At 43.0% G+C, this 18206-nt stretch overlaps 1 protein-coding gene and 1 pseudogene across 2 annotated transcripts; one reads left to right on the forward strand and one right to left on the reverse strand.

Annotated features, from left to right (window-relative positions):
- The first annotated feature begins 1245 nt into the window (after positions 1-1245).
- On the forward strand, positions 1246-9964 carry ube3a (ubiquitin protein ligase E3A). 2 transcript variants are annotated; one of them, XM_010871291.5, is made up of 14 exons: positions 1246-1493; positions 2244-2287; positions 2787-3109; positions 3433-4109; positions 4425-4502; positions 4778-4939; positions 5122-5448; positions 5651-5795; positions 6051-6256; positions 6386-6550; positions 6986-7141; positions 7305-7378; positions 7563-7706; positions 7915-9964. In XM_010871291.5, coding segments are annotated over exons 2-14 (2580 nt in total). In that variant the 5' UTR covers positions 1246-1493; positions 2244-2285; the 3' UTR covers positions 8036-9964. The 2 variants fall into 2 exon arrangements, with proteins under 2 accessions (XP_010869593.1, XP_010869594.1); XM_010871292.5 differs by having other exon boundaries at positions 2983-3109.
- Positions 9965-14838: 4874 nt separating this feature from the next.
- On the reverse strand, positions 14839-17287 carry LOC105011341 (annotated as a pseudogene).
- Positions 17288-18206: the final 919 nt, after the last annotated feature.

Genomic DNA, 18206 nt, shown 5'->3' on the forward strand with positions numbered 1-18206 from the left:
GCAGTAAGTTCCTGTATTCCAGCGGCAGTAAGTTCTTGTATTCCTGCGTCAGTGAGTTCTTGTATTCCCATGGTGGTAAGTTTCTGTATTCCCATGGAAATAAGTTCCAGTATTCACACTGCAGAGCTTTTTAGATCATTTTCAACCTGAATTGTTCCCTCACTGCTGTCATCTACATGTGTGTAGGATCATTAATATATCAGTAAGTAGCATAGAATATCTAATGAATATCAGCTCCTATAATTGAGTTTTAAAGAATTTAAATCCATGTTTGTTATGAATTGCATATAGAAAAACAGTACTGCGGGCAAACATTCTAATGCCAGAATCATGGAATCGTACCACAACCCTGACCATTAATCATGGGAATTGTACCACAACCCTGACCATTAATCATGGGAATTTTACCAGACCCTGACCATTAATCATGGGAATTTTACCACAACACTGACCATTAATCATGGGAATTTTACCACAACACTGACCATTAATCATGGGAATTTTACCACAACCCTGACCATTAATCATGAGAATTGTACCACAACCCTGACCATTAATCATGGGAATTTTACCAGACCCTGACCATTAATCATGGGAATTTTACCACAACACTGACCATTAATCATGGGAATTTTACCACAACACTGACCATTAATCATGGGAATTTTACCACAACACTGACCATTAATCATGGGAATTTTACCACAACACTGACCATTAATCATGGGAATTTTACCACAACACTGACCATTAATCATGGGAATTTTACCACAACCCTGACCCTTAAGCAACATACCAAGTGAGCTGTGGTGGAACTAGGAAACACTAGAATGAAACTATAAATTATTTTCTCTTCTTTCCCAGTGTTACAACATAGTTACATTCAATTATTTAGTATTGAAATAAATATGTGTTTTATTTTACTAAATTCTACTAGCTATTTTACTCTATTCTGCAATGTTGCTTCACTGTCTTCTTTTGAACAAATTCAGCATTAGATTGCTGAATATCACACTTGCTGTTTTGATTTGGATATGGAATTGTCTCCATTGTATTTTATTTAGATTATAAAGTATATTTCAGCTTTCTGGCATTTTCTAAAAAAATATTACGTGTAAAGTGTTTGTTTTCGTTTTAATCCATTATTATTTAAAAGTACGTTTCAGTACATATCAATGTGTGTACTATCTACTGAGTCATCCGGTGTCATCATGACATTATTTGTTTTTCTGGATTACCATGCGCTGCATGCCGGGATACATTGCCCGTGTTGACACAAAATGGTCGAGTATGTTTTTTGACCCGGGAGTTTAGCAGGCCTAAAACTAAACTTTTATAATTTCTTGCCACGCGAAACACCCACTCGAATAGTAGATAGTAAGTCCCGAAGCTAGTCTAATAGAGAATACATGAATACAGCATGAAAGCAAGACTGTCGAAGGAAAGCTGATTTGACAGACAGTCCGCCCCTGCATGACTCAGATACTACTCAGGTCGGTAGCCTACAATCTAGCTAGCTAGCTAACACCAGGGATATTATTGGACTGCAATTTACATTCAATCTTGTCACAGGAAGGCGGGGGCGTGATTGCATGATCAGCATGTCTAAAGATCGTTAAAATGTGAATAGACATTTGAAATGTTTTTTACTTCTTTAATTTATTTTTATTTTCCGTTGTTGACATTGTCACTTTGACATCTGTTTTCAGTTGGCTGCCATTGAATCATCTAGTTAGCTGTCTCATTGCTTGTGGAGACAGTTCAGCGCATGTGAAATGTAAACATGTCACACAAGCTCGTGTGTGTGTGTGTGTGTGTGTGTGTGTGTGTGTGTGTGTGTGTGTGTGTGTGTGTGTGTGTGTGTGTGTGTGTGTGTGTGTGTGTGTGTGTCAACATTGTTGCAACACTAAATAAATTGAATCAATGCCACCAGCTGATTCTAAAAGTGTTATTGGTAGCAACAAATGTGACGAGCTTGTTGACATCGGAGTACTGTAGAATCGCCTGCCCACAGCAGTAGCCATGTTCTGAGTGACTAAGACGTATGTCGAAAGCAGCAAGTGAATAATAATTTAAAGCCTATCCTGAACCTGTTCATATTGGTCTTTTTCGTTAGTTTCTTTCACACAGAAACAGAGTTTGGCGTACTTGTGCACTTTATCTTGACAGTCCTTCAGAGAAGCCCAGTAAAGATGATCATCAGAGGTTAGTTTGCTAACTTGCTTCCATCTTGCCCATTTCAGCTCATCCTTATCTACGTCTCAGAAGACTCTAAACCAAGCCGAATGTAAGTGTCGGGTAAAGGCATGTTACTAAACACATATTACTACTAACACCCATACCCATGTATTCTGCACTGAGCCACTTCTTTAAGCACATTATTAAGCAGTTATTCATTATTTAAGCAGTTATTCATATGACCACTGCTGTGATCTGAAAAATTCAAGGATATTATTCTGCTGTATCTTTTTGACACAATGGTGACAGTCAGTATTCTTTTAAACATTATTTATGGAATGGATCAGTTGGTAATTTTGGAGCTGATTCGTAGGGCCTAACTACATTTTGCTCCAAAATGCATGCAGTGCTGTGATTAAATGATTAGTACCTTTAGCATAATAATTTGAATGTGTAGGTATTCTGCTTCAATTGTCTGTTTGCTTTCCTCACAAACATGTAAATGTGTTCCTCCACTGTATCTGGGAGGTTTGTGATTGGTTCTGTCATGAGCAAGCTTCCCTTTCGTCCTGAAGTCCTGTCACTTCCTGTTTGAATGTTTTGTACAGGAAGAGAGCGGCTGCAAAGCATCTAATTGAGCGCTACTTCCGCCAGTTAACCGAGGGCTGTGGAAATGGGGCCTGCACGAATGAGTTTTGCGCGTCGTGTCTTGGTTTTCAACCGATGGATAACAACGCAGCGGCCGTCAGGGCCCTGGAGCTCTATAAGATTAACGCCAAACTCTGTGATCCTCACCCCTCCAAGAAAGGGATCTCTGCTGCCTTCCCAGACAACCACAGTGCCAAAGACACCCACGCTGCCTTAATGGGCGATCACGAAAGGAAGATGACGGACAAGGACGATCTGTTGCCGCCTAGGGAGGACTTCAGAGGTAAGCTCTGCATTTTTCGCATACATCCTTATATCCAAATGTCTGTTACAGGGGCATTACTTTTGACCTAAGCCCAATAAGCGCCGGTCAGATATAGTGCAGGTCATTCTTTCCTGACTTATACATAACTCTCTTCCTCATTGCGGTCTTACATTTGTCTGAGAGAGATAAGTGGTTGCTTGCATTTTCACAGAGGTGCTTTGGGGCAAAGAACCTGGCAACGAATATATTCTGATCGAAACGTCTGTTCTTGTGTTTTTGAAAAATAACTTCACCGCGTCAGCATTCCAGAGTGGCGGATATTCCTGTTTGGTTTGTTACAGAGGTCCATTACCTGACAGAAGACAAGGTGTATGAGATACTGAGTATCTGTGAGGGGAAAAGGGACTACTCTCCTCTCATCCGAGTCATCGGGAGGATCTTCTCCAGCGCAGACGGCCTCGTTCAGAGTTTCAGGAAAGACCAGGGACAGCACAAGCCCCACACCAAGGAGCAGCGGAAGGCCCACCAGGGTAAGGACGAGGACAAGGACGAGGACGAGAAGGAGCGTAGCACCGCCATGGACCAGGAGTCGGAGGAGTCCGAAGCGTCGGCATCCTCCCGGGGTGCGGCGGCCGCGGAGAGCCGACTGGGTCCCGTGGAGGTCTCGGTGGACGTGGAGGCGGTGAGGAGAGTCTACGCTCGACTGTTGTCCAACGAGACCATCGAGGCGGCGTTCCTGAACGCCCTGGTCTACCTGACGCCACACGTGGAACTGGACCTGACCTATCTGGATGTGTACGACACCAACCCGGACTACCTGAACATCTTCGTCATCGTGATGGAGAACAGCAACCTCCACAGCCCGGAGTACCTGGAGATGGCCATGCCGTTGTTCTGTAAGTGCATGAGTAAACTCCCTCTGCCTGCGCTGGCCAAGCTGACCCGCCTGTGGTCCCAGTACAGCATAGAGCAGATCAGGCGCATGATGGAGACCTTCCAACAGCTGATCACCTTCACGGTAAGCCCTTCATTTCGGTTTGGATCTGAGGCGGATTCTATTTTGTATTTTTTTTGCTGTCGCCCATACTGACTAGGATGGAATGCATAGCGACATTCAGTCTTCATGTGTTCTCATATATAATTATTATTTTTTTATTTATATTGTCCTGTTGTTCAGTGTTTCGACATCCATAGAACTTTGGGGTTAATCTCAAACGAACAGTGTTAACTCTTAATGGGAGGTTGTCGACCGCAGGATATATAGCGGTATGTCGATATGCTTAGCTGTAATTCTAATTAAATGTGTTGTTATTGCTATCATGGTATTTTTTAGGTGATCAGCAACGAGTATGACAGCGAACACCTGGTGAATGATGACGACTGTGTGGTGGCTGCAGCAAAGTGTCTTAAGGTATGGACCAGGTTTCATAATCACCAACTGGCTCCCTCTCATCTGACTGCTCAGATGTTCCATAAAATGTTCCTTTTCTACTCAAAATCCCTACAACTGAGGCCAGGAGCGAAGCATGCTCTTTTCTGTGTTCCACAGCCATGGAATGACTTCCCTCTCAGGAAAGAGATGCAAGGAACAACATTTATTTTATTTTTTACTGATTTTGTATTTGGCTTAATGGTAAGACATTTAATTGTCAGCACACTTTCAATAAAGTTTGATTTGATTTGAAGCTGGTGTTCTATGCCAACGTGCTGGGAGGTGACCTGGATACAGACCACAATGAGGACGAAGAGGAGGAGCCTGCGTCAGAGTCCAGCGAGCTGACCCTGCAGGAGTTACTGGGCGAGGAGAGGAGGAACAAGAAGGGGCCCCGGATTGACCCTTTGGAGAAGGTGAGAATGGAGGTTATTTTATTCCGTATGATTTCAGACAGTTACTTTGAAAGTAACACTGCTTAGCCAAAACTGATTCAAAAATAGATGGATTTGTTCAATCCAACATGATATAAAAACACATGATAATCCACATCTGGTTAAATTCTAATTTCAAATGGTCAAACAAATCCAATTACCAGGAGCTGGGCATCAGGACCCTAGACTGCAGACAACCTCTCATCCCCTTCGAGGAGTTTGTCAACGAGCCGCTAAACGATGTCCTGGAGATGGACAAGGACTTCACCTTCTTCAAGGTGGACTCGGAGAGTAAGTTCTCCTTCCAGACCTGCCCCTTCATCCTGAACGCCTGTACGAAGAGCCTGGGCCTGTACTACGACAACCGCATCAGCATGTACAGCGAGCGGCGCATCACTGCCCTCTACAGCCTGGTCCAGGGACAGCAGCTGAACCCGTACCTCCGGCTCAAAGTACGACGAGACCACATCATTGACGACGCCCTCGTCAGGGTGAGTGTCTAACGTGTGAGCGCGCACGCCGGTCCGTTTAATGTGAGGAACCGAGAGGCGGTTTCCCTGAGTCCTTGTGCTCGGTCATACTCAGGAGTCTAAATTGTAATCTGGATGGGTTCCAGCTGAGCCCGGCTCCAGAACCGCGCTGCGTTTTGTGATTCCGGTGTTTACTCCGACTCGCTGTGTCCGTGTTCCTCAGCTGGAGATGATTGCCATGGAGAACCCGGCGGACCTGAGGAAGCAGCTGTTCGTGGAGTTTGAAGGGGAGCAGGGCGTGGATGAGGGAGGCGTGTCCAAGGAGTTCTTTCAGCTAGTCCTGGAGGAGATGTTCAACCCTGATATCGGTGAGATGTTCTTGGTCAAGTGCAGTGTCGTGGTGGTCGGCGTCTGTGGCTCGCGGTGTTTCGCGAAATGTAATAATTCCCAGAATCAGCTGACGGTGAGCAAGAAAATTCAGGAATCCTTCGGATTTGGGGACGTTTCTGGAATTCTTCGACCTGAATGCATACATATGTAATTGATTCACAGCACGCTAACTTTCCTAGCTGTTTTTCGTAGCATTAATGTCCTGTGTTCGCCGTCTGATCTCTCTGATCCAGGCATGTTTACATATGACGAGTCCACCAAGCTGTTCTGGTTCAACCCATCCTCCTTGGAGAACGAGGCCCAGTTCACCCTGATCGGCATAGTCCTGGGCCTGGCCATCTACAACAACTGTATCCTGGACGTCCACTTTCCCATGGTGGTTTACCGGAAGCTAATGGGAAAGAAAGGGACCTACCTGGATCTGGCGGACTCTCATCCGGTACGTGTAACCATGGTGATGTGGTCCGCCCCTGTCAATGTACTGACTGCTGTGGGGCGGTCCCTCCAGTTGCCCTGAGGTTCTCTGGAGGTCAGTGTCTGACTGACTGTCCTTGCATGTCACCACCAGGTTCTGTACCAGAGTCTGAAGGAGCTCCTGGAGTATGAGGGCAATGTGGAGGAGGACATGATGATCACCTTCCAGATCTCCCAGACGGACCTGTTCGGAGACCCAATCACCTATGACCTGAAGGAACACGGGGACAAAATACCTGTTACCATGGAAAATAGGAAGGTAGGACACCTGTTAATGAGGACAATCGGGTGATAGGATACCTGTTAATGAGGACAATAGAAAGGTAGGATACCTGTTAATGAGGACAATAGAAAGGTAGGATACCTGTTAATGAGGACAATAGAAATGTAGGATACCTGTTATGAGGACAATAGAAAGGCAGGATACCTGTTATGAGGACAATAGAAATGAAGGATACCTGTTAATGAAGACAAAAGGAAGGTTGGATACCTCTTAATGAGGACAATAGGAATGTAGGATACCTGTTAATGAGGACAATAGAAATGTAGGATACCTGTTAATGAGGACAATAGAAATGTAGGATACCTGTTAATGAGGATAATAGTTGGACTGCTGAAGTATCAATACGTTAATACAGTAAATTATGACATTGTTCTGATGAGTACTGTTGGGTGTGTCTTTTGGGTTCTTCAGGAGTTTGTGTCTCTGTATGCTGAGTACATTCTAAACAAGAGTGTTGAGCGCCAGTTTAAAGCCTTTCGAAGGGGCTTTCAGATGGTCACAAACGAGTCACCGCTCAAGTGTTTATTTCGACCTGAGGAAGTGGAGCTACTTATCTGTGGGAGCAGGGTAAGATCACTTAGTACATTTAACACTTCTTTTTCATAGATACTCGTTTTAGACAAACTACAGACTTTGCAGAGGTACGTACAGTGACAAACTAGGTGAATAAAACGAAACATCTTAAGGAACAGGTGATCCTAACTCTTTTGTGTTCTAACTTCCTTTGCAGAATTTAGACTTTTACGCCCTCGAGGAAACGACGGAGTATGACGGAGGATACCACAAGGATTGTCGGATTATCAAGTAAATCCATCTTTTGATTGCTCTAATTTACCTCCATGACGACACAGACATGTTCTTTACGTTGATTTTAAGTCCAGTACATTCATTCATTTTCAATATCTCTCCTAAAGTGTTATTATGTAGTCACACAGTGGAGAAAAGACATGGAATACAGAGTCTTGTTTCCCTGCTTTCTGACACACAGAGACTTCTGGGAGACGGTTCACTCTTTTAGTGATGAGGATAAAAGGCTGTTTCTCCAGTTCACCACGGGGACTGACAGGGCGCCAGTAGGAGGGCTGGGCAAGCTCAAGATGATCATAGCCAAGAACGGACCCGACACCGACAGGTGAGATCAAGAGTGACCCCGAAATGGCTGCCTTTTCCCTGGATGGGCCACAGATCTGTTCCAGAGGAATCAGGGCGCTATGTGGCACGTGTCATACCACAGACTTCCACGCCAGACTCCAGTCCTGTTTTACTGGAACACTGTCGGCAGTTTGGACGTATCCATAACCTCTCTCCCTTCCTCCCCCTCTCTCTCATTCTGTCCTCAGGTTGCCCACCTCGCACACTTGTTTTAACGCCTTGCTGCTCCCCGAATACGATACAAAGGAGAAACTGAAGGAGAGACTTCTCAAAGCTATCACTTATGCCAAAGGATTTGGAATGCTGTGACACACAGACTGGTTCTCTGCAGAAACAAACTTCCTGGCTTCAGTTCAATGGTTCGTGTGTTTAATTGAGAAGAGAGGAATCATCCAATACAAGGATACATCAGTTGAAATTTTCTAGAGAAAACCTTTTAAATAGAAACTAGACTCATCTAGCAAACAGTTGTTAAAGACAGGCAGATGGGTAAAGGACTAGCCTATAACAGACCGCAGACTTTGAAATAACAGACAAACGGGGGTATGGGTATAAAAGGCAGACTGATGGGTATAACAGGCAGACTGATGGGTATAAAAGGCAGGCAGATGGGTATAAAAGGCAGGCAGATGGGTATAACAGGCAGACTGATGGGTATATGTGTGACAGACGGACGGATGAGTTATATGTGTGACAGACGGACGGATGAGTTATATGTGTGACAGACGGACGGATGAGTTATATGTGTGACAGACGGACGGATGAGTTATATGTGTGACAGACGGACGGATGAGTTATATGTGTGACTGACGGACGGATGAGTTATATGTGTGACAAATGGAAGGGTATGACATCTCACCGATTCATCTTCAGATCCTTAGAAATACGTAGAACCTCTCCTTACTTTCTACATTTCTCAAATACTTCATATCCGTTAAATCTTACTGGAGCTTGATCAGTTTGTCTTTTAGGCGTGTTTATTAGGATTTTTGGACATTTTAAATGAGCCTCCAGTAGGAAGCAGATTCATTGTCTCATTGATTGTTGTGAAACTGTGAAAGTGCACTTAAAGTAAACCTCCAGAATGTTAGTTATTGGTGTATATGGTACTGTATCCTGCTGTCAGGGGGTCATTGGTTTATTTTGGATTACAAGTCTTCCCAGTCGACTCTTTACTGCCCACCATGTTGTCTTTGGCACTTCCTCTAAATACCTACTGTGTATTTCATCATCAGCTCATTTATAATGTCTAATGAGCAATGCAAAATGTATTGAAACACTCATAGACCACTATAATGCATTATGTAGTGGGGTATCTAAAGGATGCTTTGTTGTGTCATCATCCGAGGACACAGGACAGTTTTGAACTGTGTTCCTGTGTCATGCAAATGGCACACTATACCCTTCATAGTGCACTGCTTTTAACCAGGACCTATAGGGCTCTGTGTTAGGGGATAGTGTGTAATTTAGGACAAAGCCCCTGTATCATCATCATTCTCTCTACTGCTGCCAAATTATGCTGCTACTTATTTCTAGTCCTACATCCAACTTAACGCAAATTGTTGATACGTTTCCCGGTTGAACATCATTTAAAAACAATATATATATAAATATATATATATATTTTTTGTAATGTTCATTTTGTATTCCACTGCCCAGAACGAAGTGAACTGTCAACCCTCATGGTTATCAGTTACTGTATTTTTCTTTTTGTTGCATGATTTTTCAGACATAAAGCGAATCATTTGCTCCGAATCGCTCCACTGTACTGTATTGGGTTGTGTCAGAACCTGGACATTTTGGGAAGTTTACCGAACTTTCGTAACACTTCGCTCACTGCCTGCACAGCTAATTTGACCCAGATAACTGTGAGGTATTGAACAAACTCTTCTCACGCTCATTACCTGAACACCACTGAGTTGACGTTTCACACCCACGCTCAGTATTTGTTCTTGGATTCTTTGGTTGGTTAATGTTGTTTTTGGTTGATTTAGTGTGACATTCTTTGCTAATAATGCTGTATACCTGAAAGCCTCTGAAGCTCTACAGAATGTTCTGGTTTAATCAGCCTATAATTTACCACAGTATTGAAAGGAAGGGAAGTATTCTATTTAGTTGTTTGCTTGTTTATTTGATCAAAAAGGGTGTCTTCTCTCCCGGGTTGAAGGAATGTGCAAACAATCTAAGGAAACACTCTTGATATGTCAACGTACTGAACAATAAAATTACTGCATTTTTTACCATCTCATTGTGAACGTTTTTGGGAGAATCATAGTCAAACCGCTCTGATCAGATTGGCATTGACACAATTTGTCTAATGGGCTACTTTAATTTACTTATTTATAACACAATACCTCAGTTTCTTATAAACTCTCTAAGTTCTGTTCTGACCCATACAGTCAGTTGTAATTTGTGTTTGTTTGCCACTTCGCCAGCCAGCTACGGCAGCGTTTCTTCCAGCATGAAAACATTTGGAAGTTACTCACCTCTGTCCGCATTACTTATAACCCTGCTTACAAAAAAGTTGGGATGCTGTGCAAAATGCAAATAAAAACAGAGTGCAATGATGTGCAAATCATTTATCTCTGTATTTATTTGGAAATAGTACCTAGACAATATATCAAATGTTGAAACTGAGAAATGTTATTGTTTTTGAAAAAATACATGTTTTTTTCAAGACAATAAAATGTCACAGTTTCAACATCTGATATGTTGTCTTTCTCAGGGACAACTGGTCATTAGGGGCAGGTGGGCCACTTGTCAACAGAAAGAACTGCAACAAGATAATTTTTTTTCTGTTAGGATTTTATTTAATGTTCATTGGTCCCTGCCTTGCTGCTTCAGACTGCGTTCTGCCGATTCCAGTTCGCAGTAGTAGGCCATAGGGTAAACGTGAATGTGGGGCTAGCCCCTCTCTCACAATGCAATGCACATTGTACGTGTGAAAATATTAATACGCATGCCCAGAATGTTAGTGTGATCAATGTAGATCACACAAATTTGATGCCAAGTGGGGCTGACAGCCGGTAGCCCCACTACAACGTCATTTCGTATTTCAGACCTGATTGGCTGTCTGTCTGTCTGTCTGGCGCCAACATTAGTAGGCAAGAAGAGTGAGGAGGGTAGATTGTCTTAGCTAGCTTGTTAGCTTCACAAACGCCATATAACTTGAGAAAATGAATAAAGTGGATTTCATACTCGAGCACCAGTTTGAAACCCTTAATTTGGAGGAGAAACTTGAAGTAAAGCGACTTGGTATCCATCAGCTACGGGATATTGTCACTCAAACTGCTGGTAAATGTGGAGTGGTTTTTGAAGAAAAAGTGTCTAACGGTTAGCATACAAAATAAGTCACTCTTCTGTTTTCCTTGTCTGCTATTTGGTGGAGATGGTACTTGGTTGAGGACGGGTTACAAAGTTTTGAAACATGTTTCTGAGAGGATTGCAAAACATGAGAGCAGCGGGAGTCATCTGGACAATGCTGTGAAATTGGGCTTACTTGTTAGGGTAAATGTCGCTGCCCAAGTTGACAGTGCATACAGGCGCTCCATTAAGCAGCATAAAAAACAAGTGGAGGAAAACAGGTACGTTCTCAGTCAGATTATAACATGTTTTAAACTGGGTGTAAAATGTGAAACCGCACTGCAGGGGCAGGCGGATGAGACAACTGATGTCTCCAGTAAATCACAAATGGTGTTTGTGTTGCGATACATGTTGCCTGACAATACAGTGACAGAGAGGTTTTTGGAGTTAGTGGAAATCAAAGATAAAACTGGACTCAGTCTCTCTAAGATCATCAAGGGTGTGCTGGAACCACTGAAGCTGGGAGAAAAGCTGATCGCTCAGACTTACCATGGTGCGGCTGTAATGAGGGGTACAGACGCTAATGAAAGAGACATACCCACATGCCCAGTTTGTTCACTGCTATGCTCACCAGCTGAACCTGAAAGCAACTTTGTTCAGCAAGGATGATCATACTGAAGGTGTTTTTTTACTCCGGCTCTCCAAAACGTGTTGCGGCACTTGCTGAGGCAACACAGAGACGCATTCCAAGGCCACCCGCTGTACAATGGAACTTAGATCTGTCAATGCAGTTTGGGAAAACCGCGCTGCGCTGCTCCTGTGTATGGAAGACATATGCACACAACCAGGATGGGATGAGGCCACCATAAGTGAGTCTTTCTGCAGCTGCTGGATTTTTTTTTCTTCCTTATGCCAGAAGTTGATGTTTTATACCACACTCATCGATGCATCTGGGATTAGCAGTGCGCTCACCTGTTTCAAGGAGAATGTCCAGAATATGCGGAAGCAAACTGATGAATGGGCTGCCACCGATCTTGATGGTACAGACGAGCCAGGCCGACGAGTAACCAACACTGCGCCGTTAATGAAGGAGGCATGCGACACAGTCATCTCCCAGGTGGAGCAGAGGTTTTCACAAAGTGACCACCTGTTTGCTGCCAAGCTGGTTGACAGCTTGCTCTTCCCACAACTTGTCCTGTCATTCCCTACATCTGAGCTTGACTGTGCGATGAAACAATGGCCTCTAGGAAATGATAAAAAGTTGAAGTCTGAGCTGACCACTCTGTACCGCCACACTGAGCTTCACACTGGAAAGACGGCCCTGTCTCTGTTAAGATCCATCCATGAGAACAACCTAGAGGAGGCTTTTGCTGAGACCGCCACTCTGCTTGAAAATATCATAAACACGTATGACGACATCCAAGTCAGAGAATTAACTTTTCCACCTGGAAGAGGGTAAAATCCTTTACTCGCAATACCATGGGACAGCCGCGACTCAACGCATTGGCCATGTTGTCCATTGAAAGTCAGCTGATTCAGCAGCTACATGATTTCATTCCCAAAGTCATTGAAAGGTTTGCCCAGAGGAAGAACTGCTGAGCCCTCAGCCTTGGTGAGTGAAAGCACATTTTATCATCCTGCCTCTGTGGTACTGGTCCGTCATATTTTTGTGCTGGATCGATTGATATAGATGGTGACGAGTCTCAGTGTGTCCATGCTTATCTATTAAGGTTGTTGTCCTAGAATGGATCTGTATCCCTAAAAAGTTGTCTTTCCGCTTCGTTGTGGCCTTCAGTGGTGTTGAGCTCATTGCTGTTCTGTTTTTATTAAGCTGCTTTTACATCATCAGTTGCTGTGTGGTTACACAGATAGCCAGCCGAAACCACAGCGGGTAGAATGAACTTGCTACAAATGGTCAGAACATCAGAAGGAACCTAAAGGGGAGACAGGCTCTGGATAAGGTAAGAGCACCGATTTATGTGAACAGTGGACTTATGACCAGATGGTAATGTCCCCACTCAAACAATGGACAAAATTGTCTTCAATCTAGTATCAGACATATTGCGTTGAATAAGAAGATGAACATGACCATGGTCAACACAGGGTTTAAGAAGTGTTAAGAAGAGATCAGACACTGTCCCCTGCTACTCCAGCTGAGTGTTTTATCCAATTTATTGAAAAAACTGTATTTAAAAACTAACACATATCACCACTAAAATAAAACAAAATTATGTTCTCACCAAGAGCAAGAAACTCCTCCGTTGCACAGTCTAACCTTGAGAAATGTCATACATGCAGAAGTCATACTACTCTGATGCTTTTACATTTGTAACTTAAGTTTCTATGGTCTAGAATCATCGAGATTCTCTTGGGCATCAAAGACTCAATTGGTTCCAGCTGATTATTCTGCCAGTTAAATAATAATCAACTTATTTTATTATTATTATATTATTACCCCAACAAAAACTAGGCTAATTTCTTTGGCAACAAAAAAATGTTTTTTGCGGGGTGCATTGTTATATTTGTCAATCTCTTATTTTGTCTTGTAAATCAACGACTGGATTCCAACAGTGATTAGGCCATTTTACTACATTATACAATGTGCTTAGGCTACTATTCACATAGGAATCACACCGAATTGTATTGTAATGATTAATAACAACCACGTATTTTACCCGCCAGTGGAAAGCTGTGCGCATAGCCGAGCGTCGGAAAATTCCAATCTCCTGCTGACCGAGCAGTTCTCGCCGCTCCAAGTCCTAGCGATTTTCTCACAGAAAGAAAAATGCCTCACCATATCGCTCCATTGTTTTCTTGAAGGGCATGATTTAACAGAAAACGTATCTACTTTTGTAGTAATGCAAGCTAGCATTTCGTGTTTAATTAGCCTATCCAACATTTAATATTTTAACAACACACACTAAATCTAAACAAGTTATGAAGGAAACGACAAATGTTGGCCTGAGCATGCACAGAACTTCGGCTACACATAGCCGTCCCTGCAAAAGCATAGAAACCTGCTCTGCGCTAAAGCCAATTTACACTTCACATCGCTCCTCGTTCCATCTCCAGTTCGCACACATACATTCGCCTACTCGGGCTGTGTTCAGGCGGCCTGTCAGCATAGTTGCTCCACTGTACGTTTTCCTATACTTAATTTTTACATACATAACAATGTCAAAAACGTGGCTCAACCTAGGCGGGCAAGTCCTCACCAGGGAGCAGGAACTGTTAACATCACCCTCCGTCAAAGCCTCGTTATCGTGTTGCAACCTACTACTAGTGGCTTAAGAAATAGCTCAACAATTAGTAATTGTATTCGTGGCATGAATTCAACGTATTATTACACTGTTTTTAAAGCAAACAATGAAAATCGGACAAATGCATATGAATATATGACGTAACTGTCCCGGAGTCGTGCCAGAGCGTGGATGATTCGGCTGTAATAGTAACGGGTTCGCAACTTCGTAGTGTGGACAACCATGCATTAGCTAAACAACTATGAAGTAATTTAACATAATCATAATAATGATTTTGATCTGATTACACTCAATGTAGGCTTTGTAGTAAATGAAGTATTATTTCCCTGTGTTCCTTAGTAGGACAATTAGTTCAAACCATTAACTTGCTAGCAATAGAAATTGTCCCTCTCAAAATGTCACCAAGGAAAGGTGGACAAAGAAAATAGCAGTTTTTGTCAGGTAAACTCCTTTTGACATTATATAGGTTTAGGAGTTATCCCAAATACATGGGGGGGGGGGGGGGGGGGGGGGTTGCTTGCAGGCCAGCTTTGCACTGCCAGCCCTCCAATTGCCATCCCTGAAGAGCATTAAGGGTTTGTCAGGTCTCTGGGTAAAATGTGATGTGTGAAAACTACTGGGTCTCCTTGTCAGACACCATCTCCTCCTCTGGCAGGCCATACTTGATCATTTTCTCCATGCTGGTGATCCTCTGCTTGATCTTGTTCTGGCGGATTGTGAACTCAGCCATGATTTTTGCTAACTTTGTTATCATGATCTCCATGTGGCCCTCCAGCCTTTGGATCTTCTCCTCCAGGTCCTTCGGGTCGGTGCCTGTGTTAACTACTGACTCATCGATCATGTTGTCCTTCATCAGTATAGCCTTTCCCTTTTCTTCCAGGGCCTTTTTGGCTTCAGGGTACTCGGTGAGGGCCTCCATCAGATCATCTTTTGACAGGGCGAAGAGGTCAGAGTAGCCCAAGCTCCTGATGTTGGCCGTTCTATGGTGTCCAGCCTGGAGCCCTTGATGTTCAGGATGCTAATTTCTCCAAAATACGCTCCGTTGCTGAGCACCACAAAACTGTGTCACGCCGTCATCTGCCACCACGGCCAGCTTCCCTTCTTTGATGATGTACATCTCCCGGCCGATGTCACCCTTCTTACAGATGTAATCGCCATGGAGACAACACCTGGGGCTGCAGCTTCAGCACCAACTCAATAAGTACGGCCGGCCTCGCAGTCCTGGAATATACTCACCTTTTTCAGGGTTTCCAGGTGGACGTTGATGGCGATCTCGGCCTTCAGCTTGTCTGGCAGGTTCTTTAGCACCTCCTTCTCATCACATGTTTTCTTTTCCGCCAGAGGTAGTCGAACCACTTGATGACCCTGACTTCAAGTTCTTGGAGACCTTACGGAACTGCATGTACTGCTTAATGGAGTCAATCTTGGCCTGGAAGTCTGCACGGTTTTTTGTTCATGTTGGAGATCATGGCACCGACATTACCGACAATGGTGGCAAAAATCAGCACTCCAATGAGGAAGTCAGCAACTACAAACAGGTATTCAAAGTCTCTGACAGGGGGAGGGGTTTCTCCAATGGTGGTCAAGGTCAGAGTGGACCAATAGAGGCAGTAGATGTACTTCCTGGAGAGGCGTCCGTGTTCAGGGTGACTAATGTTGGGGTACACCCATGTGTCTGACCCAAACCCGATGACTTTGGAAATGGCGAAGTAGATGCAAGCGTTCCAGTGAATAATGATCAGAATGTAAAGTACAAGGTTACTGATTCTAAAAACATTAGGGAAGCTGGTCCTGGTTTCTGTGCGGTCAAAGAACTCAAAGAGGCGGTTCATCCTTGCAAGCCGGTTCAGGCGGAGCTCAGGGTTGTTGAAGCCCACTTTCAGAAACAGCAGGTCTGTGGGTAGTATTGAAACCATGTCCCATTTGAACTGTGATGTTGATCTGTATTTGTCTCGAAGCTTTTTAGAGTCTTTAACAAGTAGCCCCTGTTCCAAATAACCTGTTGAAATAAAGATTTATAAAAAAAAATTTAAATACAGGTTAATTACTACAATAATATCACAGAATATTTGAGAAGTAGGACCTCACCAGTTCTAGAATGACTGAGTAGCTGACTCCCCTGGTCTAGAATGTGTCTGAGTAGCTGACTCCCCTGTTCTAGAATGTGTCTGAGTAGCTGACTCCCCTGTTCTAGAATGTGTCTGAGTAGCTGACTCCCCTGTTCTAGAATGTGTCTGAGTAGCTGACTCCCCTGGTCTAGAATGTGTCTGAGTAGCTGACTCTTATCTGTTCTGGAATGTGTCTGAGTAGTAGAACCTTATAGCCTCACCAGTTCTACTGCTGATGTATGTGTCTATGAGGTAGATTAAGTCTGAGGTGTAGTCCAGGATAATCCATAGAGTTGTGAATGAGTTCTGGAGTTCATTGAAACATGCTCTGTGGGACGACAAACAGCAAATATTTAACCAACATTTTACAGCAAATATAACAGACTGTTAAAGAACTGTATTCCATGGGTCCAGGGGACCTATAAGCATGCTGGCCTAATGGCTCTATCCCACTATATTCACTGGGTCTGTTAATTTGTTGTTTAAAATAATGCCCAAATACGTATTTACTTCATTAAAGACTCCAAAAGAATGGCCCAAAAAAAAAGATATGGACAAAAACAAAGGCATCATGGTGTGCCGTGGTGTGCTTAGGCCTGGCAGCACCTGGACAGGTCTCTGCTTCCATCTGGTGGTGGAGTGTTGATGTGGTAGGGATAGCATTTATTCATGCTCCTAACTTAAAGAACCTGACATGTTTTCTAACAAAACATTAAAAGACTAAATTCACCCACAAATGTATTCAGTATATTCCATTTTACCCTTAATAAAAAACTAAGCAATGCTTCAAGAGACCTAACCTGGTCACTAACATCATCAGGTTGTAGAAACAAGATGCTGAAATGATGATAAGCCATCTGTAGTAAGTGTCCGTTGCTGGGTCCATTATCCAAATCTCTTTCCTAAAAAAATAACACAATACATGTTTAAAAAACAAAAAAAAGAAGATGTTTACACATTGTTGAACAATCATCGAAGGGCAAAGTAAAGCCTTTCATTATGATAAAAGCAACAGAGGACCACAATGTTGTATCTACATTAGGAATAATCAACAATGTGTGTGTTTTTTTTTACATTATACAATCAATGGCCGGAGTATTAAAATGTTCAACTTGGAAATCTGAGAATTGGTAGTACCAGGGCTACCTTTGTCTGCTTAGTTGTTTCCAGCAGTTGATTGTGTAACTTTCCCATCCCACCACAGTAGAACTGTGTTAATGTTTAAAGGTGGTTATGATATCAGGTGGGTCTATGTTGAGCAGTCTACCTTACAGACCACCATTATACTCACGGGTCTCCTCTTCGTTAGCGCTTCTCCGTATCTTTTTATCATTCTCCTGTTGTAATGACTTTTTTTCCCCCTGGCTTCTTCCTTTCTTCGTTTTTTTTCAATGTTTTTATTCTCCTATTTCTTCTTCATCTTTCGTTGTATATTTTTTTGCATCTTCTATTTTCTTATCTCTGCTTGTTCTTCTTTATCATCTTTCATGCTACGGATAATATGTTTATGTTTTACATTGTTGTCAGGGACACCTACTGTACTGTGTGAGGGATTCACAGGGGATATTTTAGTCGACTACTGGTGGACTATTAGGCGACTACTGGTGGACTATTAGGCGACTACTGGTGGACTAATAATGCATCATTGCAGACTATTGGTGTACTATTGATATAGTATTGTGGAATGCTAGTGGACTTTTGGATGATTATGAATATAACACTGGAACGTTCATGGACAACGGTATAAGCAAATACAGCATAACATTAGAGAAGATTTACACTGTAAAGTAACATTTACCAATCAATGTC

The sequence above is a fragment of the Esox lucius genome, chromosome 8, assembly GCF_011004845.1.
Source record: "Esox lucius isolate fEsoLuc1 chromosome 8, fEsoLuc1.pri, whole genome shotgun sequence".
Classification (NCBI taxonomy): domain Eukaryota; kingdom Metazoa; phylum Chordata; class Actinopteri; order Esociformes; family Esocidae; genus Esox; species Esox lucius.